Consider the following 24,394-nt stretch of genomic DNA (forward strand, 5'->3'; position numbering starts at 1 on the left):
CTTAGAATTGTAAATGTGCAATGAGAAAGCACAATTCTTATCTTTGCAATCAATTTTTTGGAGCTAGTTTTTTGCAGTAGTTGTTCTGCTAGTATTGGATAAAGTTACTTCATGAGAATTCCCACCACTCGGTTATCCACAGGGGCCTCCACTAGACATCACTCTGCAGGGTGAAAAGCCTTTTGTGTGTGTTTATTTGTGGAGAAGTTGTGTCTGTGTGCACAAGTGCATGTGTTGGTGTGGTATGTGTGGCCTTCTGGCTGACTTCACTGCCTGCTGTGCAAAGGCTCAGCTTGACAGGATGGGGAAATCTGAAGCTCATTGTGTAGTTTCATAAGTCACTACAGTATGTCTGTCTCTGTCATGCTGACCATATGTATAGTCTTATTTCTTTTGATTGTTGAGTCTTCTTAAATGGATGTATTATTTATTATTTGTGTAGAGCAACCGTCAAGTCACCTGACGGGGGTTTTATTATACTCCCAATAGGGAAGGAGAGAGGTGCAAACTCTAGCAGAAGATGCATTGAAAATAAATAAGGCACGAATGGATTCAAAATAAGAGTTGATTCAACTAAGTATGAAAGAAAGGGATCCCAGCAGTCCAGTCTAGATTAGTCCACAGTGTAACTTTTGTTCTCCAGTAATGGGTAATTTACTTGATTACTGTTTCAAATGATGCAACGCCGTTATTGTTACCTACAGTGAATTGTGGCACTTTATTATGCAAGGATATATATATATACCTGTTGCTTCAGTCGCCATTGTTTAGTACTACTACTACTACTACTACACAGGAAGCTAAATAGCTAGTCAACAAGAGTTCTGGTTGTTCATACTCAGAAAAAAACTGCCCCTAGCGTTTTGGTAGAGATCTACCAGTCGAGCCCTCAGCCTTTCTCATGAAACATCTCTCAACAGCATACAACGTTACAAAGCTAAATCCCAATTCTTTTATATATTTGAAGGTTAAAAAAAAAAAAGTAACACAGTAATTACCTTCCTGGTAACAAATTACATTATGAAATAGGAATTACCTTACTAATTCAATTACTTTTTGGGGAAAATAACTATAAGTAATAACTTTTTTTTTTTTTTTTTTTTTTTTTTTTAGTAATTTGCCCAGAATTGCTATTAAGAAGAGAGCCTTGTGGTTGCACATCTGTTTGAATCATTTCTGTAAACAAGTATTTTCTTGATGGCGAAAAGACACCATGTTTTTAGACTGAGAAGAAGAAGAAAGAAGAAGAAGTGTTTATTTGTGTCTGTATGGAAGTGTGTTTTTGGATTCCCGTCTTGAGCTCAAATATATTTAGCAGCACAAAAGCAGAATAAGATTTAGTTCTCAGAGGATGAGAGACAATTCGCAAGCAAAGGCTACTTTGGCTTTCTAACTCGTCTTACTTGGTAGTCACCAAGGGATGCTGTCATGGCGGCATTAACACTTCGAAGTTTGTTTTTTTCAATTCGCAGTTTCATCGCGGAGTCAGAGCAACTCAAAGATCAGTGGGTGGAGGCCATGAGGGATTCCATAGGTGAGGCCTTGTCCAATAGCGAGGTCGCAGATCGCATATGGGCGGAGCCAAGCAACAGTTCCTGTGCAGACTGCGGGGCTCCCAAACCGGAATGGGCAGCTATCAACTTGTGTGTTGTGGTCTGCAAACGATGTGCAGGTTTGTGTTTTAAGGAAAACATCTTTATAGAATTATTAGAAGGGTGCGTATGGTTTTGTTTCCAAATGTGGTTTGTAGAATGCCAGGAATGTTTGGCTTTTCCATGTGTGAAGAAAATATAGGACATATCAAGAATGGCGGAAAAACTCTTATTGTCCTCATCTAGATGTTGTGGCCAAATCAAAGTATCGAAGCGTGTTCCATTGAGCAGATGTAGGGTTCCGTCAAAGTTGGTGAGTGTGTGTTTGATGTGCACATGTGTTTCAGGGGAGCACAGAGGACTGGGCCCGAGCATCTCGAAGGTTCGTAGTCTGAAAATGGACAGGAAGGTTTGGACAGAGGAGCTTATACAGGTAAATCATGTGCCCATGTTGCAGTTTCATGAGATGTGCATTGAATTATATTGTCACGTTTCTTAAATAATGCTTTTTTTTGTTGTTGCAAAAAAACATTTAGTTTCCATCCTCAGTTAAAAATATATTTTAAAAAGTATATTTGTCAATGTCGACAGTGTCACTTAAGGAAATAGGAAAGTCACAAATCAATTGGACTTTTTTCCCTCACTTTCTTGAAAATCTTAAAAATATGATTTAGGCCAGAGGTCTTCAACAGGGGTTCCAGGTGCTGCTATATTTGGTTAACAGTGTTTATGTTTCCCCCATCAGTTTTTGTTTTCCTCAAATTTAAATGCATTTACATACACATAGCATTAACATATCGTAACAAATGGGTAAATGGCGACAAAAGATAGCATGTTTCAGTCAGAAATGCACACATCCAGCGACAGAGGATCTCTGGCAGTGGCATGGCCACCCTACTCATTGTACCTTGCACATGTTAAAAAAAAACAAACAAACTGGAATATATGAACCTGTGTATTATTTGGATATAAGAAGGTACGTGTATGGCACAAGGCTCTGTTTTAATATGAAGCACATTCTTATACAATATATATTGTTGGGGGGTCGTTGGCCTAAAAAACAATGAGGACCCCTGACTTATTTTTTCCAAACGTATCTATGAAAGGCAAATAAAATAACAGTACAAACTAAGGATGCACCAATCGATCGGTGACCGATCAAAATCGTCCGAGTTCCGTGAAAAAGCATGTGATCGGCATATGCCAATAAATGCCTTTCAACGGCGATCACAAAAGCTGATCACCTCTGGCTTGTATTATTGCAGCCTGTAGCGAGCCTCTCCCGCCGACTGTAGTTAATAGAGTATTTAAATGCTGAAAATGTAAACACTCTTCCACAAGAACCAATATGTGTAGTAGTAGTAGTACTTGGATGGCAAAGTACAGTATTACACTCGTACTAATCAGTTAATTAATCAATCAGAGGTTGGTGGCGTTTCCTTGAATCTGAATTCTTTATCTTACCAAGACATTTTGGACAACTAAGATTTTTGTGTGAACAGAAAATTGGGAAACACTTTGGGGAAATTATTTTTTTGTTTCAACATGACATCCTTGGGCATTAATTTAGCTTCATTTCCATCCATCCATAATTCCATTCATTGTCTACCGCATATCTTGTTCAGGGTCACGAGTGAGCTGGAGTCTATCCCAGCTGACATTGGGAGAGAGGGAGGGTACACCCCGGGCTGGTCACCAGTCAGTCACAGGACACATACAAGCACAATCACACCATTACACTTTAGAGTCTTCACTAGAGAGGTCCGAGCTGAGATTCAAACCAATGGTCTTTGATCGTGATGGAGCTGTACTAACCACATGTGACACTGTACTGCCCATTTTTAGACGCTACAGTGAATGTGTCCTTGTACTTTTGCCCCTATACTACATACCTAATAAATAATTAAAGTATGTACAGTATTTGTAGGTGATCACACACATCTTGATGACTTTGTTGCCTTTGAAATATTTCCTCTGGCCCTATTTTTTGTGCACAGGTGTTCCTGCTGCTTGGTAACGTGCGTGTAAACAGTTTCTGGGCAGCTAACGTCCCGCCAAGTGAGGCTCTGTCACCCTCAAGCTGCAGCGACGACCGGCGGCGTTTCATCACTAACAAGTACCGCCACGGCAAATACAGGAAGTACCACCCTCTGTACGGCAACCAGAAAGAGCTCAATAATGTAAGTCCTAGTTTCCTCTTTAATTTGTTATCAAGTTTGTGAATATGAACATACACATTGTGCAGCTGACTCACTGCTTGAGCATTCCTGTAGGTAGCGAAGAGATATTGGAAGTTGCGACACTTAGCCAACAGCCATGAAAGACAAGCGTAATGCATTGGGAAGATTTTGTCGTAGACCACTAAACTGACTCATCATCTTGACTTCATTCACAGTACACCCATAGTAATTTATGTAACTGTCAACACCCTCCCCGCCACACATTTCGGTGTCGATTTCTGCAGTTTTGCGTTTCTGTTCTCGAGGCTTACGGTTCTTCCTATGTACAATGTTGCACACTCACCCTACACAGTACGGCTGTCAGACAATGACTAAGACACTAAGAATAGACAAGACACATTTTGCTCTTTTATTATCCTCTTTTAAAATACTGTGACAGATGGACAGGTTTTCACCATAGCATTTAATCTTTCTCGTGTTGAACTCGCATGTAAAAACGCTCTGCGTCACTCATCTGACACTTTGGTGTCTCACTATTCTTACATCAAAAACAAGGAAGTACAACAGATGATTATTATTATTTTTTTTTTCAATCTTTCCCTAATTATTTTTTGTGGACCCTTCCAAAATGATGTGCTTGATTAGAAAAGCTGACTGTATTGAGTCCCATGTGTTGAGCCAAAATCATGAAAAAACAGAAATGAATGATGCAGCTTCTCAGTGACCGTCCATCCATCCACTTTTTACAGCCAATCGCAGGGCACAATCATTCACACTCACATTCATTATACCAATTAACCTAACATGCATATTTTCTGGAATGTGGGAGGAAACCGGAGTACCCGGAGAAAACCTATGCATGGGGAGGACATGCAAACTTCCGAAGCGGAGATTTGAACCCAGGTCTTCCGTTCCCCTGACTTTGTGGCCAACATGCTATCGACTCGGCCACCTTGCGGCCCTCTCAGTGACCGATACTTGCAAATTGCAGGTACAATGGAGCCTCCGTTTTCCTCATTAATCCAGCCGACAAAAAATGAAACATACAAAAATGGAAGCGATTTTTTTCCCATTTGGAAATAATGTAAATCCAAGCAAGCCCTTCCAGACACCCAGAAATATGAACAAAAAACATATTTTATAGAGATTAATTGTAGTGTTACATGCAGAAAACAATGTAAAATACAGATAAATGATGAATGAAATGCATCAATGAACATTTAAAATCAATGTTACCTTTTATTGAAGACTCTTGTTGGTTAACACAGAGATGAGTGGAGGGAGAAAGGGAGGGGACGGAAGACCTTTACGGACGCTATTTTACTCTAATCCGTTACCAACTTAAAGAGATTAGAGTTAGTAAAGAGGTTAGAGTTGTATACTCGTTGTCTTGAACTTTATTGTAAACTTCAGCGGCAGGTACAATCATCAGTTTTCTTTGGCATCTTAGTGGGTTATTTTGCAGCTGTAATAATTAAAAAAAAGCACACGGAACACTCACAAATACGCAATGTGCTTGAACGCCTCATCAACACAAGGCACACGTTGCTTATCAGGAAGAAGGAATGGGACAGAAACAGAGTTGTCCATCTTTCTGTGTGCGTTCTATGAACAACTTAACCACCCACATTAGTTTGGGCACTTTTGGCTGTACGATAACTTCGACAATGTACGAAAACTGAGATATATTTTAGGCAATAAGTTCTGTTAAAAAGCGAATCGTACGAAAACCGGGACGTACGAGATCCAAGGTTCCACTATAATTATATGAGGTATGTAAGACAATGATTAGTTGGCTGTGGACACACTGTAGTGCATTGTTGTCAAAGAACTACTTGTTGACAACCAGATGGAGCAACAGGCTACCAGTACCTGTGCTGGTGGTTTATTTTACTGTCTGAAGGGGAGGCAAGACTTTTGAAAAGTCGTTGAAGATTTTGCAATGTGTTTTTTCTGTATTTCACTTAGTCCTGTGAATGTGTTCATATTGGAGACCCAGCTGGATCAGTCATTAGTGGCTTAACCCACTTACCACAAACACACATTTAAGTTTGTCTGTGACTCACATTTACCACCTGACTATGAGCACTTTTCTTTCCTATCAAGCGTTTCAGCGAGTGTGTGTGTGTGTGTGTGTGTGTGAGTCATATGTTTGGGATATGCAGGTGATACAGTTCCAACAATGCACACTCAACATTTTCATTGTGGCTGTCACTGTGAGATAGCTGTCACTTTTTCCTGTTTCAACTTTCTCAGTGTTTGTCTTCCTCACTGTCATTTGATATCTTGAATTCTGTGTTTTTGTTTCAATGCTGGACCTAATCGAATCCAGAGCCCCCTCTCAAGATAGTCTCTGTTACCATTGCTACTCTCAAGCAGTGTGTGAGAGGTCAATAGAAACATCTGCAGCTCCTTAGACAACGTAAAAGTAAAGCCCCGCTCAGGATATTTCATCTGGTTTTGCCTTTTTACTCCCACATCTCAGCTTCCTTTCTCCTTGTTTTTCCCCCTTTCCCGAATGTGACATCACTACTCACTTCTATAGCTGGAATGTGCTGTAACTCCGCCTCTGCTTCTCTCCTCCTCCCCCTGTGCCCTTCATTGTTGGGCTGTAACTGCTGAAGAAAGTTTCCCTCTTCACTCGTTCATTTGCTGTTTTGTAAGGGCCTGCTATTTGTTGACGTTTCTCTCAAACTTACGTGCTGCAAAGTGTATCCCTTTTCTGGTGTTTTACGCTTTTTCCAATTTCACTGAATCTAAAGAGACTGTAAGGACTGAAAGTGTACAGGTAAGATTGTTTACTCCTGAAAGTATGTTTCGTCTGCATGTGCGTTCATGTGGATTGGTCCTTTTAAGGGGTGTAAATGTTTATTGACTATTGGAAGCCTGGATCTGTGTCAGTGGACTTTGGATCTCTGACAGTGCTTGCATGTGTTAGTTTTGACGTGAAAGTGTTTGCACATTGCAGCCTTTGTGTATACTTTGCTTACTGAGGGCTGAGATAGGTCAACATACATATTAACGTGCATAGGCATATTTTCTGCTTTTTGTGTGTGTGTGTGTGTGTGTGTGTACTGTGAATGGTTGGCCATTCTGTCAATGGAGATCATTGTGTGTGTCTTTCTCTCATGTCATTCAGTTTCATCCCGTTTCACTCTCTGGTCTTCTCTACCAGTTCATGAACTTTCCTCCACGCAGAAATTAGCCTAAAATGATGTATGAATGCATGCGAAAAGTGTCGCAATCCAGCAAGGAGCGTATGTGTGGAACACTGGGTCAGTGTGTTTTTGCATTGGTGTTTAGTTGAGACACAGATACCTCTCATGTTACAGTGCTTCTTTGTTACATTTGTTTCAAACTTTGTAAAGATTGTTAAAGTCCTTCACTGTTCCCGGATGAGACGATGGCGGACAGAGCATATGCTTACCAGCCACAACATGAGGTACACTTGCACGATATTTTGCAATCCAACAAATTTGCTCATTATTTTTAAAACTTGTAGTTACTAGAAGGAATAAGCCATTACCTTTATGTTCACTTTTTGCCGTTACAGTCTGCTTGCATTACGGAGTGTGGCAGCTTTATTTAGCAATTGGCACTTGGCAACCACTTTTTTTTCGCACGCATCACCTACAGGACTGGAGTACAACAGTGTTTTGCGACTCATAATGAGTTGAGCATGTCCGCAGAAGATGTGCTGTGCCTAGGCCCCCCCCCGATCCGACCCATTCAGCACAAGTGGGCACATTCTCGGCAAATGCTCATGGAAGTGCATTGCTGCTGTGAGGCTTGTATAGAGCACCAAGTCAGCCCGTGGCACGAGAGAGAAACCACGGCTGCCATATGGGGAGAAAGTTAGGACAATTCCAAGGGCCCCTGACTGACGGAGCATCAAAAGATAGGTAAAAATTAAAATATGATTTTACCATCTGTGTTGACAGTATATGATGACATTTTATAGCAAACGTACTCCCTGCCCTTTCCTGCTCTGTCACCAATTAGAGAATAAAACTGCAGAATTCACCCGCCTAGCGTCCCAATTTGGCCAGGGGCGGCCCTGCTGTGCCTTGAAGGATATCTGCCATTGTAGTTATCTTTTCAATTACAGATCTAATTTTGTGAATGGGCAGCCATATTGTGATCTACGACTGTGGAGTGCTTTGCTGGTATAACAGCAATAAGTTAGTGTCCTTTTTATCTTTTTCCAGTTTTTTCTTATGCACCATTGTATCTTTCACACTTGTGTGGAACTGCTTTTTTTTTCTTTTTACCTCCTTCTCATTCTTTCTCTTTCCGTAAACCCACGTTACGTAATAATTGAACTAATGCAAAAAAAATAGGCTACTTCATCGGTATTTAATATATCGTGGGTGTGTCCAATATGTGATAAAGTGCATGAAGTGTGTGCCGAAGCACGCATTCACAGAGTGTCTGTTGTCATCATTTGTTTTTTTTTCAGCTACAGTTTGTACAAGTAGTGTCTGATTAATGAATTTGACTCTGAGGCTTTAATCATTTTTTCACAATAGTTTTTCTTTCCACTCTTTCGTTTCCTCCCCTCACTTCTGTCCAAGTAGCCAGATGGAGCTCTGCGAATGTCGACACACCCAGATAAAATCGCTCCGTTTCTCTCATTCGCTCTCTGGGGATGTTGGCCAAGATTCTCCAATTACCTCCATCGTTCCTGCTTATGTGTGTTATTCCATTGCTTTTCTTTCACAGGCTGCAGATGTTGGAGGAACGTTTGCGCTCAAACAGCCAAACAACCTATTTCCTCATTGTGCTTTGCTCTAATTGGCTCACTGCTCTCGCAAGCTATTGATATGTAACACTGACCTACATGCGGTGTACAGGATAACCCTTCACATTGATGTCCAGAGGCTGATTTAGTTTTGTTTCATCCGAATGCATAAAAACAGTGCGACATCATTGTGTTCTCAGATTAGAACGCCATTCAAAGTTCTGTGTCATTAAACTTGGGCTTGATAAGGACAGTCTCGTTGATAAAATAGAAGACAGTAGAGTGTTGGCAAAATTCTCTATTTCACAAATATTGCTGCTTCAATTTTGTGTTTTGCTTTGATTATGATGGTAATTACTATAGTAAGTATTTTTGACATTCGGAAGTTCCTAAGTAGATCAGCATTGTAAAATGAGATTTTCTTTTTCAATAAAAATAAAAAAGTAGTAGCAGAACAAGAAAAAATGTCAAACCATTGGGCCGCAACTGTAGATGCTTTGCTTGTTTTACATCATACCATTGACATGGTATAGTATATTTTGTGGCAAGTTGTGTGTGTGAATATTTGATTGGGTCATTCTTTTGGGAAACGTTACTAAATGACACAGTCAGATCCAAATATGTATTGATCGCACACTTTTTTTGGGACATGCAGGTTGCTCTTTATGAGGGCAACAAGAAAAGGAAAGAACAATTCACCTTTTGTTAAAAAAAAATATATATTTTTTTCCTTTTTTTTTTTTTTTTTTTTACAAACTGAAAAACATTTGTGGTCTTACCTTTTTATTTGTATATGAAATGCAATCCTTCCTATCCATCTCCAGGAAAAGCTCTGTTACTTTGTTGTAAAAGTCTCATCCCCTTCCGTTGAGCTTGCATCCACAATCATCCATCTTGACAGTCAAGTTCACTAGTTCGTTCGTTCGTTCATTTATTAATTCATTTATTCATCAGAGCATATGAAAATCTGTCATGCATTTGACTTGTTACTAAATCTAGCTGATGCTGCTAGATTTCAATATTCCATTATTACAAAGCTGAAATACTGCATGTCACTGCTGCACACATACTACAATATATTAGTGTATACTTGTAACCTTTGGTATGCTCATGTTTTTTTTTTTTTTTTTTTTTTTAACTTGCATTACCAGTCATTTTGGCCTAGATGAGAGCCATGTTGTTTGGTTTCTTGTCACTGTTGTCATATCATCATTAGATATGTGATGTGCTGCATGCAGCAACACCATATTTAGCATACAGTATGCTTACTAAATGCTGTATAAAGCTGATGTGTCATCTCTGCAACCTTTGCAATTGCTGAGGAGCTGTTAAGTTGACAGGACACCAGCTTCTGCATTTCAGAGACTTCCTCATCAAACCAATTTGTATTTATTTTGCAATTGAGCAAGTTTTCAATATTCCCACAAGACCATCTTCAAGCTAGAGTGAAATAAGGCCCTGTTTGGATCATAAATAAATGACTACAGACCGACGGTCACGATAATTGTTCATTCGTAGCTCAAAAAATCCTGATATGCCATTGACTGACAGTCTCTTTGATTTGTCACGGTCGATCATACTGTATTTGATCAATTTGAATAAAACTCGTTTATCATTGCAAAACTTGAGGCAGTGAGTGAATCTATGTGTGTGGTCAGTCGTGCTTCAAGGAGGGTTTCTTTTTAGATGTCTAAAAGAGTGCTGTGGAATTTCTCAATCAGATTCAAAGGCACGTATTTGTTTTGGCCCATTTTGTATATTTGTGTGTGTGTGTGTGTGTGTGTGTCACTGGGTTCCGCAGCTGAAAAAACACTGCATCCTACTCTTCTTAGTCATAATAGCCTTAATATTCTGCCCCCTGTCTTCCGTGTTCTAGAACTCTTATCTTTCATTTTCACTGTTTTAAGTTGCAGTTAAAGAATCATTTTGTCCATTGGGGTTGGTTTCATTGCTGTTTGTCATCAACCGGTAAGAACAAATAATGTCCAGTGACAGCCATAATCCACTAACTGCAGCTTTGGTTTGGTTTCAGAGTGTTGAGGTTTTCCTGTCTCGTGTTGGTGTGTGTGTGTTTTCCAATCGCATATGAGTGTGTTTTCTAGTTTGACTTTTTCACCCTTCCATTGTGGTTTTAAGTTGTGCCTTTGCTTTCAGATTCATGCTGTTTATTAAAACGTGGAGTCTCCAATAGCTGTACAGTAATCCCTCCAATATTTTAGTTGTTATGGCATAGAAAACGTTTTTACGACTTTCTAAATAAGTTTTTAAAATATGGTTTTATTATTTTACTTATTTTCTTTTTGTTTAAAATACCATTTTCACATATTTTATATGATTTTGTCCTTTGTATTTGTTTTTTTCTGTTGTTGTATATTAGCTTGTCTATATTGTAAATCACCCAGCTACCTCAATATAGTTCAGGGTTTAAAATAAATAAATACATGAATTACATTAATTGTTAAAAATAATCAAATTATTTTAAAATAATAGTATATTTAATTTATTCATTTATTTAATGAAGAAATTAATTAAATGTCTTCTAATTGCCGCTATTTGATTCTCAACACAGTTTATGGCATACACAGTTTGTGTCAGGCTTACATCGCAGACCCTCCTGTTTGTGTGAATATTAACTTTCCGATGCTTGTTGTTTGTCTCCTTCTCCACAGGCGTTGTGCATAAATGTACAGTGCAGTGATGTGCTGGAGACATTAAGCCTGATTTTCTGTGGCGCAGATGTGAATTGCTCGACTGGCATGGTCAGTTGCCCCTCTCCCCTCTCCCTGGCCAACGCACACTCACAACCCTTGCAAGCTGAATTACTGAGGCACAATCAGAACACAGGTAAAGGATGACTGCAGGTTTGTGGAAGTGCATTTACTATTTGATTTGCTGACAGACATTTACTTATATTGCATCTGCAGTGTATTTGTCAACATACGATGACAACTCTACCCATAAAATACATACCTTGGGAAAAGACTGTATACATATGATACACCTGACTATTAGGGGGAAAAATAGATGTTTATATTTTGTTTTCCCAAGCGTAATTGTTCCTAAATGGTTTATCTGTGTTACTGTATGTTCAAAACAATGGGCATCTAATGTGTAGCACTAACCATAATGACTTTCAGTGTTTTTTTGTTTTTTTTTGCCTCAATCTGAATTTCTCTTTATTTAGTGGTATTTCAATTTTTTTCTGTATTTTTCCTGCTTACACAGAGCTTCCTTGCTCTGAGGTGGACGGAGGAATGGAGGAAGTTCACTTTTCAGCTCCAACTTGTGTGTATCACAATGGCTTCCTATTCAAGACTGGCTCTATGGCTCGGGCTATCATAGAGCGCAAGGCCAGAGAGGGTATGCGAGCATGCTGGATAAGCATCCAACCATATTTCAGTCACTCTGCAAATGCCTCATCGGGTCTATCTAGAAACGCACTGTTTACTCACACTTTACAACAGAGATGTGCCATTTAGACTGAGATTTTAATTTACAATTAGAACTGCACTGCATCATACTGAGGAGTTTCTTTTTATTGTTTTGATTTGCCAATGAAGTGTCCAGTGACTCATTGTGAAACTTTGCATTTGTTCTTGTATATAGAGTTCAGTCGTCGTTGGTGCATCCTCAACGACGGGACCTTCAGCTACTATGAGAGTGACAAGAACGCCAATCCTAATGGAGCTCTCAAAGCCTCAGAAATAGTTTGCCTGGCTGTGGATGTCCCTGAAAAACATGGGTATATATATAATATATGTGTATATATACACAACCAAACGCATGTCCACAAATTAATGGCATATATCTGATGGTGTGTGATACACAAAATGCCACATAGCTTACCAGTCGTGTTTTGCATCCATCTCACAGGTATGACCACACTTTTGAGATCTACTCAGAATCAGAGCGCCTCTATCTGTTTGGCACAGATGACCCCAACAGCCACAAAGAATGGGTCAAGTCCATTGCCAAGGTAACCAGCTTAATGGCCCAGAAATGCACATACTTGAACGAATGAACCATGTCCAGGAAGGAAATTCTATACTACTGTATATCATTTGTTGTCATTTGTTGATGTGTTATTCAATGTTCTGAATTATCAATCATTAGGAGACAGATGACTTTGTAACGCCCTGATACAATGCAAAATTGCAAATATGCCCCAGGCTGTAAGCATTATATCCATTCATCCGTTTTCTATGCCGCTAATCCTAATTAGGGTCGCGGGGGTATGCTGGAGGCTTGGGGCGAGAGGCGGGGTACGCCCTGTACTGGTCGCCAGCCAATCACAGGGCACAGGGCACATAGACAAACAATCTTTCACACTCACATTCATACCTATGGATAATTTAGAGTCACCAATTAGCCTAATATGCATGTTTTTGGAATGTGGAGAGAGGAAACCGGAGTACCCGGAGAAAAACCATGCACACACGGGGAGAACATGCAAACTCCACACAGAAATGCCCAAGGGAGAATTGAACCCAGGTCTTCCCGATCTCCAGACTGTGACTGAACTGTGTGGCGAACATGCTAACCACTAGACCACCGTGCGGCCCCAAATGAAATAATTGGAACACCAATGCTGCCTTTCCTTGAGCTCACCAGTATGACATTTCTGATATAATAAGATACTCGTCCTTAGAAAGGAGGAAAAACTATTTTTGAAAATTATTTTTTACATGCTTAATTTTCTAATACAATAGCATTAGTATGATCGCTTGTCTCGCTGTTGAATTATTGGGCAGAGCTAAAACGGACAAATTCCCTGTACTCAGCTGATGAAAGAAAAAATTTGCTTTATTTTAAAATTCATAATAATAACGAAGATGCTGTAGTGTCTGCCTAATGCCGTGTAAGCCATCTATACTGAATCAGAAGAAGACGAAACACTTAAAACGATGACTGGAGAGTGGGTCCATGGCTCCAGCATGTCTCGCCATTAAGACAGTATGATCAAGCTCACTGTACTGCAGTGACCTCTAGACTATATTTCTGGTACACCACACACACACACACACACACACACACACACACACACACACACACACACACACACACACACAAAAGGGAAGAGCTGTAGCCTTCTTTGTTCACAAAATTTACTTAGCATTGGCTTTTGCTGTGTGCTTCAGTAAACATATTAGGACCTCAGGGAGACTTGCGTATAACTTTTCACAAAGCTATATTGAATTTCTTTGATTTGTAGAGCTTCATCCCGGCCAAAGCAGAGCCTTTACTGAGGTTAGGCTTTGAGCGAATCGGGCGGCTGAAGTGTAAAGACGGATTGAACTTACAAACGTCCAAGGTGGGCTGGTTTGCTCTGGTGGGCTCCACTCTTCATGCCTACCTGGAGAACAGCCAGGGAGAGGAGATACACCTCCGCAAACTCAATGAACTCTGTAAGTGACACATATTCATCCACAAGTGAGAAAACAACACCACATAGTGTTTGAGCTCATGAAATAATATGGCTTTATGTTTCGTTTTTCTTAGCTATCCAACAAGATAATGAGGTGCTGGTTTTGGTGGAGAGAGGAAGGTGAGAGGATAACTGCAGTTTGTTTTCTCAACAGTTCACACAACAATTTTAGAGTGTCTAATAATGTGAATGTCGGGAGTAAAGCCATGTCGGCTGTTTTTGCCTCCCCCTTTTCCTCCTCCTCTTCACTTGTTTTTGTCCTGTTTGGGCAGCAGTGGCTCAGGAGGTAGAGCAGGTCGTCCAGAAACTGGAAGGTTGGTGGTTCGAGCGTTCTCCCTCCATCCAGTCAGTCTTGTTGTGTCCGTGGGCAAGACGCTTCACCCACCTTCCCTCCAGTGCTGCCCACACTGGTGTTTGAATGTTTGGTGGTGGTGGAGAGGCCGTGGGAGCGAATTGGCAGCCATGTTTCTGTCAGTCTACCGCAGGGCCTCTATGGCTACAGATGTGGATTACCACCACCAGTGTGTGACTGAGGAGTGAATGAATAATGGCTTCACTTCACTGTGCGCTTTTGAAGGTACCCTATATATAAAATCTAATCTTTGGTTTTGTCTGTGTTTCTTTCTACTTAGAACACTTTACATAGAGGGAGAGAGGAAGTTGGACTTTGCTGGCTGGTGTGCTGCCATACAGACAGCAGCAGGGAGTGGAGGAGACACTCTGAGTCAGCAGCAGCTGACCGACACAGACATACCGGTCATAGTCCACAGCTGCATCGACTACATCACACAATGCGGTGAGGGGACCATCCATGCAGTCACACACAGCAATACAGATGCATACAGGCAGTGAAAAAGACACCTCTTCTTCATCAACGTGATCCTTTTGTTGAAGCTTAATTTGAAAATCTCACTTAATGCTGCAGATTGTAATGCTCAATTTTAAGTGACAGACAGGTATTAGTTAAAGATGCTTAATATTGGTTTTCTTACCAATATCAGATATGCCGATACTGTCCAGCACTTCATTACCGATACCAATATTGGCAGTAGCTCTTCCCGCAAACTAAAGTCATGTGATTAACACGTTATGCTTCTTTTACAGTGATGCCACTGTATGCATTTCATAAATAAACAAAGTACAAAGTAAGGCAAATACTGCAATGTACAATATAAGTTATAGAAAAAGTGCCATATTTATTTTTAACATTTTCTCTCAACAAAATAAGAATCATGACCAATAGTCAACTAAAATAACATGTTCTCCCACTAGCAACAAGTTAGACCAGTTAGACATAGTAAATTAACATATAAGAATCCAATGAAATAATGCTGGCAACAACACAATTTGGAAAGCTGCACATTTTTATGTGGCACAAACATCCGTATAAGAACAAACTAAAGTGCAAAGTGTAAAAGTGTAAACCGCTGGACTAATATAATCAGTGAAAGTATAAACTGGGCTTATTCAGCACTGCTCCTTGCAGCTAGCTGCTTGTGACTCAGAGTGATTCTTCCTGAGGTGTGATATTAGATTAAAAGTTGTAAAGGAAGACGCCTTACTTCCCCTCGCAGCACTTTACAGTGTATGTTGAGTGCATGTTTACATTCCAAAGGCATTCCAGGCCGCGGACATACTGAACTAGCAATCTTGTGCGATAACATTATCAGCAGAAAAACTGAAAACTGATACCGATATGAACCAATACCTCATTTCTATGCCAATAATATTGGTCGGCTGACATTAGTGAACATCCCTAATATTAGTTTAACTGTTTTTATTATTAGCTACGCTGTATCTTTTCAAGGTTACATAAAGGGTGCACAATATAACTGTACCTATAAATGTAATGAAATAAAAAAATAAAGCACAAAAATAAACATTCATTAGATCATGCTGGTGTTTATGATTACATGTTGGCTTTTATTTTAGGCCTAACATCTGAGGGGATTTATCGCAAAAGCGGTGTGAACTCGCGCGTTGCAGCGCTGTGCGAGAGGTTTCGTCAAGATGCTCGCAGCCTCCGCCTGAGGGAAGGAGAGCACCAGGTGGACGACGTCTCCAACACACTTAAGCGCTTCTTTAGGGAGTTAGGAGAAGGGCTCTTCACGTCTGAAGATGGCGGCACCTGGCTCACTACGGCTGGTAAGGCTCAAATAAGAGCTTTGCAGAGCGGTTGTCATGCCTGATCAGTCACATAAAAAACATTTTGTCTCTGATGCTGTACTTTTTCATGTTTGCTGCATACATTGATCATTTCTCCCTAATGTCTCTGCCTCATCACCCAGCTATACAGGATGAAAGTATGAAAATCTCTCAGTATCAAGTGCTGTTGAACAAGCTGCCTCGTGTTAACAGGGCTACACTACGGGCCCTTATCAACCACCTCTACTGGTAAGTAACACATAAGCATGCGTCCATCTGTGAGCGCCACAAAAAACTCATGCACACATTCCTGCTTGTGTTCCAGTGTGCAGCGGTTTGCTGAGCTGAACCAGATGAATCTCCATAACTTGGCCATAGTGTTTGGTCCAACGTTGTTCCAGAATGATGGGAAGGACTACACGGCAGGCCGTGCCATCGAGGACCTCATACAATACTACACACTCATCTTTCAGGTAAGAGACACTAAGAGTGTAGTGAAGCATTAAATCCCTGATGAAAGATGAAATAATCTATAATAATTTCTTTTGTTTATCAGATGAAAATGCAATGATAAGGATGGTGCTTGAGCGTTATCAACAAAGTTCTTTTCTAGTTTTGCTAAAAAGTTTTGAAATGCATGTGGGAATTTCAGCACATTTCTCTTTGTGAATGGGAATCAATAAACAAAAATGATGGGTTTATTTTAATTTCATTTTGAAACACAAAACATAAAATGGAAATACAAGCGGGAGGGGGGGGGACAGACCAAAAACAGATGTGTCTTTAATATTTGGACACCGGAGGTTTTCATTTTCAAAGCAAGAGAGTGAATGATAACGCCCATGCTTGTGTACCTGTGGCTCTGGAGGCTAAAATGTCTTTGGAGCCCGACTCAGAAATGATTTTGGACATGGCAAAACTAGGCCTGACATCTGCAGATCTTCTCCCGCAGAGACACTCTTCTGTTGTTTCTGAAAACATCACACTGATCCATGATTACTGTGGCTGTTTCTGACGCAAGGTACAGCACCACCTACAGGCCAGTTGGCGGTCTTGCCTTTTATAAATAGTACGTTCGAGAGTCTGAGTCTGAGAAAACACCAGTTTGTAAAAATTTCTGCTGGCTGGTAATTAAAATTTGTTGTCAGATTGTCAGAACCCCAAACCTTGTTTTTGTGTTCACAAACAGATAAAGATGTATGTACGTTTAGAAAAAAAGTCCCAGCTTGTGAAACAAAGAGCAAATCAATATGTGTATACCTACTTGTATGCAGGTGGATGAGCAGCAGCTAAAAAAGCAGCTGGAAGAGATCACTGCCATCATCCAAGTGCGCGAGAAGCTGAACACAAAATTCCCTGTGAGTCACAAACTTTTAATATACTGTATGTTGCATGTATTTTGTGTCACCGCACGGCACGGACTGGATGTGAGCGTGCACATGTGTTGGAGTTTACGGCATCATTGTGAAGTATTAAAGTCATATGCATATCACATACAGTAAAGAGCAAAAGCATTCGGCAGCTACCAATTTTATTGTTTCATTTTGACACAGCCAAACAATAAATAGGACAGTCAGACGGATTAAACAGTATACAAAACCAATTTTCCACCAGTCCAGCCAAGGAAGAATCTGTTAAATAGGTGAGGATGTGGATAAAGGTGCTGATACAGGAATGTACAGGTATTAAAGTTTGTGTCACTATGGCTTCTAGTTAACAATTTAGCCTTGGTATTGCTAAAACAACATATCTAATGGTGGCCTCAGACTTTAGCACAGTGCTGTAGTTATTCAAAGTATTTGTTTTTTTTACATCAGTTTGATGCTTGGGTGCATAACATATGTGCATCCACAGCATATGTTATGCTGCAGTTAGACATGAGTGAATGCATTTTCACTAACACCTTCTAATATTTCGTGTGTATCTACTGACAACCTTAGAGTACTGAACCAGGTGGGCATTTCATCTGTACAGTTTACTTAGAGGAAAAGAAGGACACTGCAGAACAACATGTTAAGGTACCCTGGTTCACAGGACACACTCTTGTTTTGCATGCTGTATGAAAATATCGCAGACACTTCTGACATCATGAAATTTGGGTTCTATATCCTCAGATCCCTGCTTCCATGACATCAGCAGAGTTGACATGTGAGATATTAGACAGGCGTAACATCCCTGTTAAAGACAAAGAGTACTGGAACTGCTGGGAGGTCATTGACAAGGAAGAAATGGGTGAGATTGATGTCCTGAGATGAGATAAGATAAGATTTATTGCCATGTGTACAATGACATTTTTTCTTTGCTTAATGAATGCCAAACAGTGCCCCACAAATAACATTAAACATAAATATAAAAGGCAAAAAAAAAGCTAAGTATACATTAAAAAAGGAGTACTATAAACTAAACAACAACTACAGAATAAACTGTGCAATAAAATTAAAAATGCATAAAGTAGAAAAAAAAACAAAGAAAAAGTTCTGTGTGCAAAGTTCTATATGTGCAGTGGTAACATTATGTGCAAATTGAGGAATTAATGGTAGGGCAAACGATTACAGCGATAAAAAGCTTAATCCAAAGGAACATGGGTTCACATCAATCAATGTAAGTGACACACAAACATAAGAGGCAAGAATATTCACTTACCAAGCTGTGTTACGGTTTGTTTGTGAGCCTTCCCGGTGTGCCATCTGGCTCACCATCTCAAAGCCCGTAGGTGGCTTTTGAAATGCCAGGAACGCTCATATAATTGGAAAGATTTCCTGTTGCTGATGTGAAAAGAAAACAAGGGACACCTGAGAAAGGGAATTGGGAAAGTGATGAGCTGGAGAGAATTCAGTTGAGTTGTTTCCCACACACTACACTAAGCACCTATTTTGAGTCCAATGTGTAGGTGTGGAAATGGCTGAAGAAGATGAAGTCGAATTATTGTGCCTCCCTTTCTCTTTTGTAGACACTAAAAATGTTGTAGATTGCAGTTGTCATGTTAATTGTTCCCCCACTGTCTGCTAGAGAGTGACATACTGTATATTGTTCAATTTTTTCTTCTCAGAGCGTCCCCTGCACTATCAGGAGCGAGTCTTACCCATCCTTCACTCTTTTGGCACAGACTCACATCTGCTTGTCAAGAAACACATCGCTATGGAGGCAATGATCATCTACCTAGGTGGGCAAATCATTTGATCACAATATGTTTCTTTTTGTTGAACGTCCCTATGACCTATGATCTGCTATTAAAACCTCATTTCTTTATGCTGTCCAGCCAGTAAGGTTGACCCATCCAAACATGGCATCATGAAATTCAGAGAGGAGCGAAGCATCCTGGGGTTGGGACTTTCCTCGGGCAGTTTCCACGACCGGTATTTCATCCTAAACTCTAGCTCTCTGCGGATGTACAAGGAAGTCAGAGTAAGATTGGCACAAGCACACATGCGAACACTTCCTCCCACACACTATTTCACACCAGCTCCTTCACCTCTTCTCCTCTGTCTCCCAGAGCAACCGCCCGGAACGTGACTGGCCGGTAAGGAACCTGAGGATCTACTTGGGCATCAAGAAGAAACTGCGTCCTCCCACATGGTGAGAGCATACAATGTAATCACATGACACAATTTCAAGATGCACTATATAAATATATAAAATAATTGGTACACACCTCTTATTAACACATTCAAACCCAGACATTTTTCAAAATTCAACCTCTTCAGTGTGCTTGTGCCATTTTAGACGATTTTGACTGATTTTTCAAGGCACGCAGAATATGGTGTTCTATGGCATACATAAACATGGAACCTACCAAAAGAAGGATTAGACTCTCATCTTTCATCAGAAAAAAAGTTTGTTTCTACCTTTTTCTGTTCTTTAGTAATCAGCAGTACAACATAGGTAAGTTTCAGGAAAATATCAGTTCCCAACAAGAAAGGGAGGCAAACAGCTTTTTGTGAAAAGATGCATTTGAAGGATAACTTTCACTTTGACACACTTGCTTTGCTTTTGTGACAGCTCAAATATCTAAACAACTATACCACAACATAAACAATACAAAAAAGGGTTGTTTTACATCAAAATAACAATTTATTTACAAATATAACAGAATTTTAACACCAATTTTCACATTTGGAACTAAACTGTGTGCACGCGTGAGCATGTGCACGTGAGCACGTGTGTGCATGCGTTAAAATGTCCCTACAATGCGTAACCTTCTGCACGCTACACTCCTCCACGCTCTCTCACTTCCTCCTTGCTGTCGAGTGTGTATTTTCATGCAAAAGAGTTATCAAATGCACTTCTGCCACCTTGTGGCCTTTTTTATGGCTTAAAAACTGCTAACTGCTAACTGCTAACAGTGACATATTTTAATGTGCCCTTGCGTCATCATGTCTTTTTGCCTCTCGCGCAAAAAAAAGACATATAGATAAGTCTTAGGGATCGGACGTTTGGGTTTATGAGAACTTATAAATATGTCTTTGGTATTGAATGAGTTAATAAATTAGGAATTGAACGAGACCCCTTGGTTCCCCTATATCTTAATTTTTCATCTTACTGAGACATTTCTGGTTCCTGTGCATAAAAAGTAAGTCTATAAAGGCATGAACCTGCACCTTTGGGATAGAAATCTTGTAGAAAGTCTTACCAGAGGAGTGAAGCTGTGTAGCTGCAGAGGGGAGAGCTCAATATTTCACATTTTGACTTCCCGTAGATGGAGTGTCCAAATGTCATTTGATGTCTATTATAATGATAATACAAAATCAACAATCAAATAAATAATCATGATGACTTTACTACTTTTAGCCATAAATATACTATTAAAGACCACTAGAGGATGAACTACAACCTTCCTCATCCAACCAGAGAAAGTAATCAGGCTTCTAAGCAAAAATATGCTGATATATGCAGTACACACAGCTTCTGAATCCGTCAATAAACCAACTGACTTGTAATGGTTTTCACTGACTTTAAAATAATTTCTAAACCGCATTAAATATGTTGTTAACTTTGGCCAGCTCTCTGTCACAAATGAAACTCAACTTGCTATTTATCATATTTATTATGCAAGAATGATTGGCTTCATTTAAGCTAAATGTTGTGACGGGACTAATAGGCTGTGAGAAAGCCCTGTAGGGGGCAGGATGTGGCCAAAAATGCCACGCAAATAACCAACCTCTGTTCCTGATTGTAGCTGGGGCCTGACTGTTGTCTATGAGAGTAAGAAACAAGAGAAGCCAGAAAGACAGCAGTGGTGAGTAGCAATTCTGCCTATTTATTTATCTTGATATGCTTATATACTGTATATATTCAAATAAAAACCTATTAGCCACATCTGTATTGGCTAAATTGCAGCCAGGATGGTTGACATTGTACAGTATGTTGTAGGACATGCATGGGTACGTTGCATGTTCATCCATGTGTGTGCCAGATTACAGCTTGTCAACAGCAGTAGACATCAACTCGAGTAATGGCAGTGTTGCTCCCGTCCCACAGTTTGCTCACGTTAGGGAGAAATGGAGCAGTAGGGAGCAGGGTGTTGCCCTTGAGCCAGGCACTTAACTCCACCAACAGGTATCCAAGCATTGGAAAGCTGCCTGCTGCTCCAGTGTTCACTGTGTGACTGTGATGGGTTACATGTTGAGTTCCTCATAATAAAAGAGTTGTCATCTTAATTGTAAGGGCAAAAATAAAAATATATTACTCAGCCATATGGAATTTATTAACAGTTCAATGTATTCTCTTCTTCTGTGGCTCCAAAATGCACTTGAAGCCAGGTTGATGAATCTAATTGCTGCTAAGACATTCAGTTGAATTTGTGGGTGTACTGTATGTGTGAGTGTGCATTAATGTAAATATTTGTAATAGACAGGCGTACTCATATTTTCCTCCACATAGTTTATCAACCAACCAATAGATATCAATAGATATCAATCAACCAACCAATAGATACATCCTAATAAAATTCATATTAAATACAGTATAAGAACTGATTTTGGGGACATGCTAAATGTGTGTCATTATGATTGAATTTATAATAGTAATAATGACAATGATTTGAATACTGCAAACCAAGAATAAATAATAAATATGTATCTGTTAAGGATACAGCAGATAGACTGTCCTGTTTGTTGGCGTGCAAGCTTTAATGAGCTCTGTTAGGTTTCATGATGCAAAGCTGGGGGAAAGCAGGTATGTGTATGCGAGTGACGTGTATGGGGGTGGGCAAATATATTCACTCACACTTTATTAGGTACACCTGCACAATCTAATGAGATCCAATACAAGAGCTGTATCTCAGAACCAGGGTGCGTATGAGGCCAAATCTTTTCTCTCTTACTTGACCTCTTCTTGTTCACCAATTGTTCAAATATTTTTTTTGATCTATCTGTGTTTTTGTTAGGTCTCAATGGAGAGCAACTGAATAAATGTTTATTCAAAATATGTGCTGAAAGCCAAAATCATGTATAATTAAAAGGTATTTATTCAGCACCACAGCATTGCTGATGACTCAGAGGGCTGTATGATGGCAACCTGAGTTGCATGCAGTATGCTTGTACATACACAGATACACTCCATAAACTCACAAACACACACACAAAACTCAAATGCTTAAGTTTTTTTGTGTGCATGTTAGATTAATTCAGTGGATTAATTCAGCTTGTGACTGCTTTGTGGCGGATCTCTCGGCAGGAGACAACAGAACTGCAGAACAATATCTGCTTTCACTTTTTAATCTCCAAATACCAGAAAAGTCTCCAACAATGCCAGGAAAATTCACCAGATTTGTTGCTAGTCGCTTTTGAGAAAATAAGTCGCCAAGAGGGTTTGGATTTAGCGAGAAAGTCACAAAGTTGGCAATGTAAATTTGCATCGATCTTGCGCATTTGTTTAAATGCATTTTGTGTGTGTTGAATGTCACAGACAAATTATTTGTATCTTAATTGAGGTGCTTTATTTTTGTATATTCAGTTTTAAAGTGCTTCAAGGTAAAGCCTCTGAAATGGAACTCAACTGGAATCTTTTTTGAGAACCTGTATTTATTGAAAACCTGTTTGCTGAGCTTGCGAAGTAGAGACCAAACGTTAGCAGAACACTGATACTGAAAGCCCTCCCTCCCCACTGCCCCTTGCGCCTCCACTATTTGAGAAGCACTGGGTTAAAAGTCCATAGGTGTGAATAAGAGTGTGAACGGTTGTTTCTGACTGCCGAGCAGTCCAGGGTGTACCTTGCTTGCCTCTTGCCCAAAGTCAGCTGGGATAAGCTCCAGCTCACCCGTGGTCCTAAACAAGATAAGTGGTAGAGAAGGAAGGAATGAATGAATGAACATGGTAACCTATCATGTTTTCTTTTTTTTTTTTTTTCAGGTATCTCTGTTGTGACACTCAGCCAGAAATGAGGGAGTGGTATGCTACCTTTCTGAGTATTCAGGTTCGATTTACACACACACATATACACACACACACACAGTGACACGACTGTACATGATGCATACAAGTCTTCGCAGAAGAGTGGAAGCTGTATTGACTCCACTTTTACTTCCTATTGGTGTCCCGATATCTGTTGGTACCCTTATGTCCGGATGCCAACAGTGTCACATTGTGCTTTTTGAGCATCAGATTAGGGCTGCAACAATTAACCGATTAATCAATGATTATTCTATTATCAAATTAATCAACAATTATTTTGGTATTTGATGAATCGTGTTTTGATTTTAAAATGTACATATCCTGATTTCAGCCTCTCAAATGTGAATATTTTTTAATATCCTTACTCATCCATGAAAGCAGACCTATTATCTTTGTATTTCAGGAAACAAGATATTCACACACACGCCATCTTTGGACTTTGGAAAACAGTGATTGACATTTTTGCCTTTTTTCTGATATGTTGCAGACCAAATCGCTAACTGTGTTCGGTTCATATTGATTTGGTCCGTTTAGGTCCTAACCGATTACTCGATTAAACGAAACAACAAACTTCAGGTTAATCGACTAAGAAAATGAATTCTTAGTTGCAGCCCTACATCGGATTGTATTCTTGATCCTGTGAGCAGAGCACATACCAGCAATAGTTGTGATGTATGTAAGGTTGCTAAATTCTAAACAATAATATATTCAATACTGTTCATGTTTGTGACTCAGCTGCTGCAACACAACACCCTCTACAGCAAACAGTGCAATTGGCCACATCAGGCATGGGAATATTGTGTCACTAAAGTAGAAATCCCCTGAAAATCTAAACATAGTACAGGCGTGTGCTGTTTACATCAGCATGGCACAATGTGTGCTTATTATATAAAACTACGTACGCAGGAGTGTTCTCCTTT

The 24,394-nt window shown here is 39.8% G+C and overlaps 1 protein-coding gene across 10 annotated transcripts in view; it reads left to right on the forward strand.

Annotated features, from left to right (window-relative positions):
* LOC129191054 (arf-GAP with Rho-GAP domain, ANK repeat and PH domain-containing protein 1-like) overlaps positions 1–24,394 on the forward strand; it is a 54,643-nt gene that overhangs the window by 18,364 nt on the left and 11,885 nt on the right. For 9 of the 10 annotated variants that reach the window (XM_054794021.1, XM_054794022.1, XM_054794018.1 and 6 more), the window contains 21 exons: positions 1,473–1,672; positions 1,940–2,025; positions 3,590–3,772; positions 11,183–11,357; positions 11,739–11,873; positions 12,120–12,255; positions 12,387–12,489; positions 13,726–13,918; positions 14,013–14,058; positions 14,571–14,734; positions 15,871–16,083; positions 16,227–16,332; positions 16,409–16,556; positions 17,358–17,441; positions 18,024–18,101; positions 18,198–18,315; positions 19,133–19,246; positions 19,343–19,488; positions 19,577–19,659; positions 21,260–21,319; positions 23,433–23,496. In XM_054794021.1, coding sequence (XP_054649996.1) covers positions 1,473–1,672; positions 1,940–2,025; positions 3,590–3,772; positions 11,183–11,357; positions 11,739–11,873; positions 12,120–12,255; positions 12,387–12,489; positions 13,726–13,918; positions 14,013–14,058; positions 14,571–14,734; positions 15,871–16,083; positions 16,227–16,332; positions 16,409–16,556; positions 17,358–17,441; positions 18,024–18,101; positions 18,198–18,315; positions 19,133–19,246; positions 19,343–19,488; positions 19,577–19,659; positions 21,260–21,319; positions 23,433–23,496 — 2,635 coding nt within the window. Of the gene's footprint in view, positions 1–1,472; positions 1,673–1,939; positions 2,026–3,589; positions 3,773–11,182; positions 11,358–11,738; positions 11,874–12,119; positions 12,256–12,386; positions 12,490–13,725; positions 13,919–14,012; positions 14,059–14,570; positions 14,735–15,870; positions 16,084–16,226; positions 16,333–16,408; positions 16,557–17,035; positions 17,123–17,357; positions 17,442–18,023; positions 18,102–18,197; positions 18,316–19,132; positions 19,247–19,342; positions 19,489–19,576; positions 19,660–21,259; positions 21,320–23,432; positions 23,497–24,394 lie in introns of those variants that run through there. The other variant, XM_054794025.1, reaches the window with a different exon arrangement.

Source organism: Dunckerocampus dactyliophorus, chromosome 12, assembly GCF_027744805.1.
Source record: "Dunckerocampus dactyliophorus isolate RoL2022-P2 chromosome 12, RoL_Ddac_1.1, whole genome shotgun sequence".
Classification (NCBI taxonomy): domain Eukaryota; kingdom Metazoa; phylum Chordata; class Actinopteri; order Syngnathiformes; family Syngnathidae; genus Dunckerocampus; species Dunckerocampus dactyliophorus.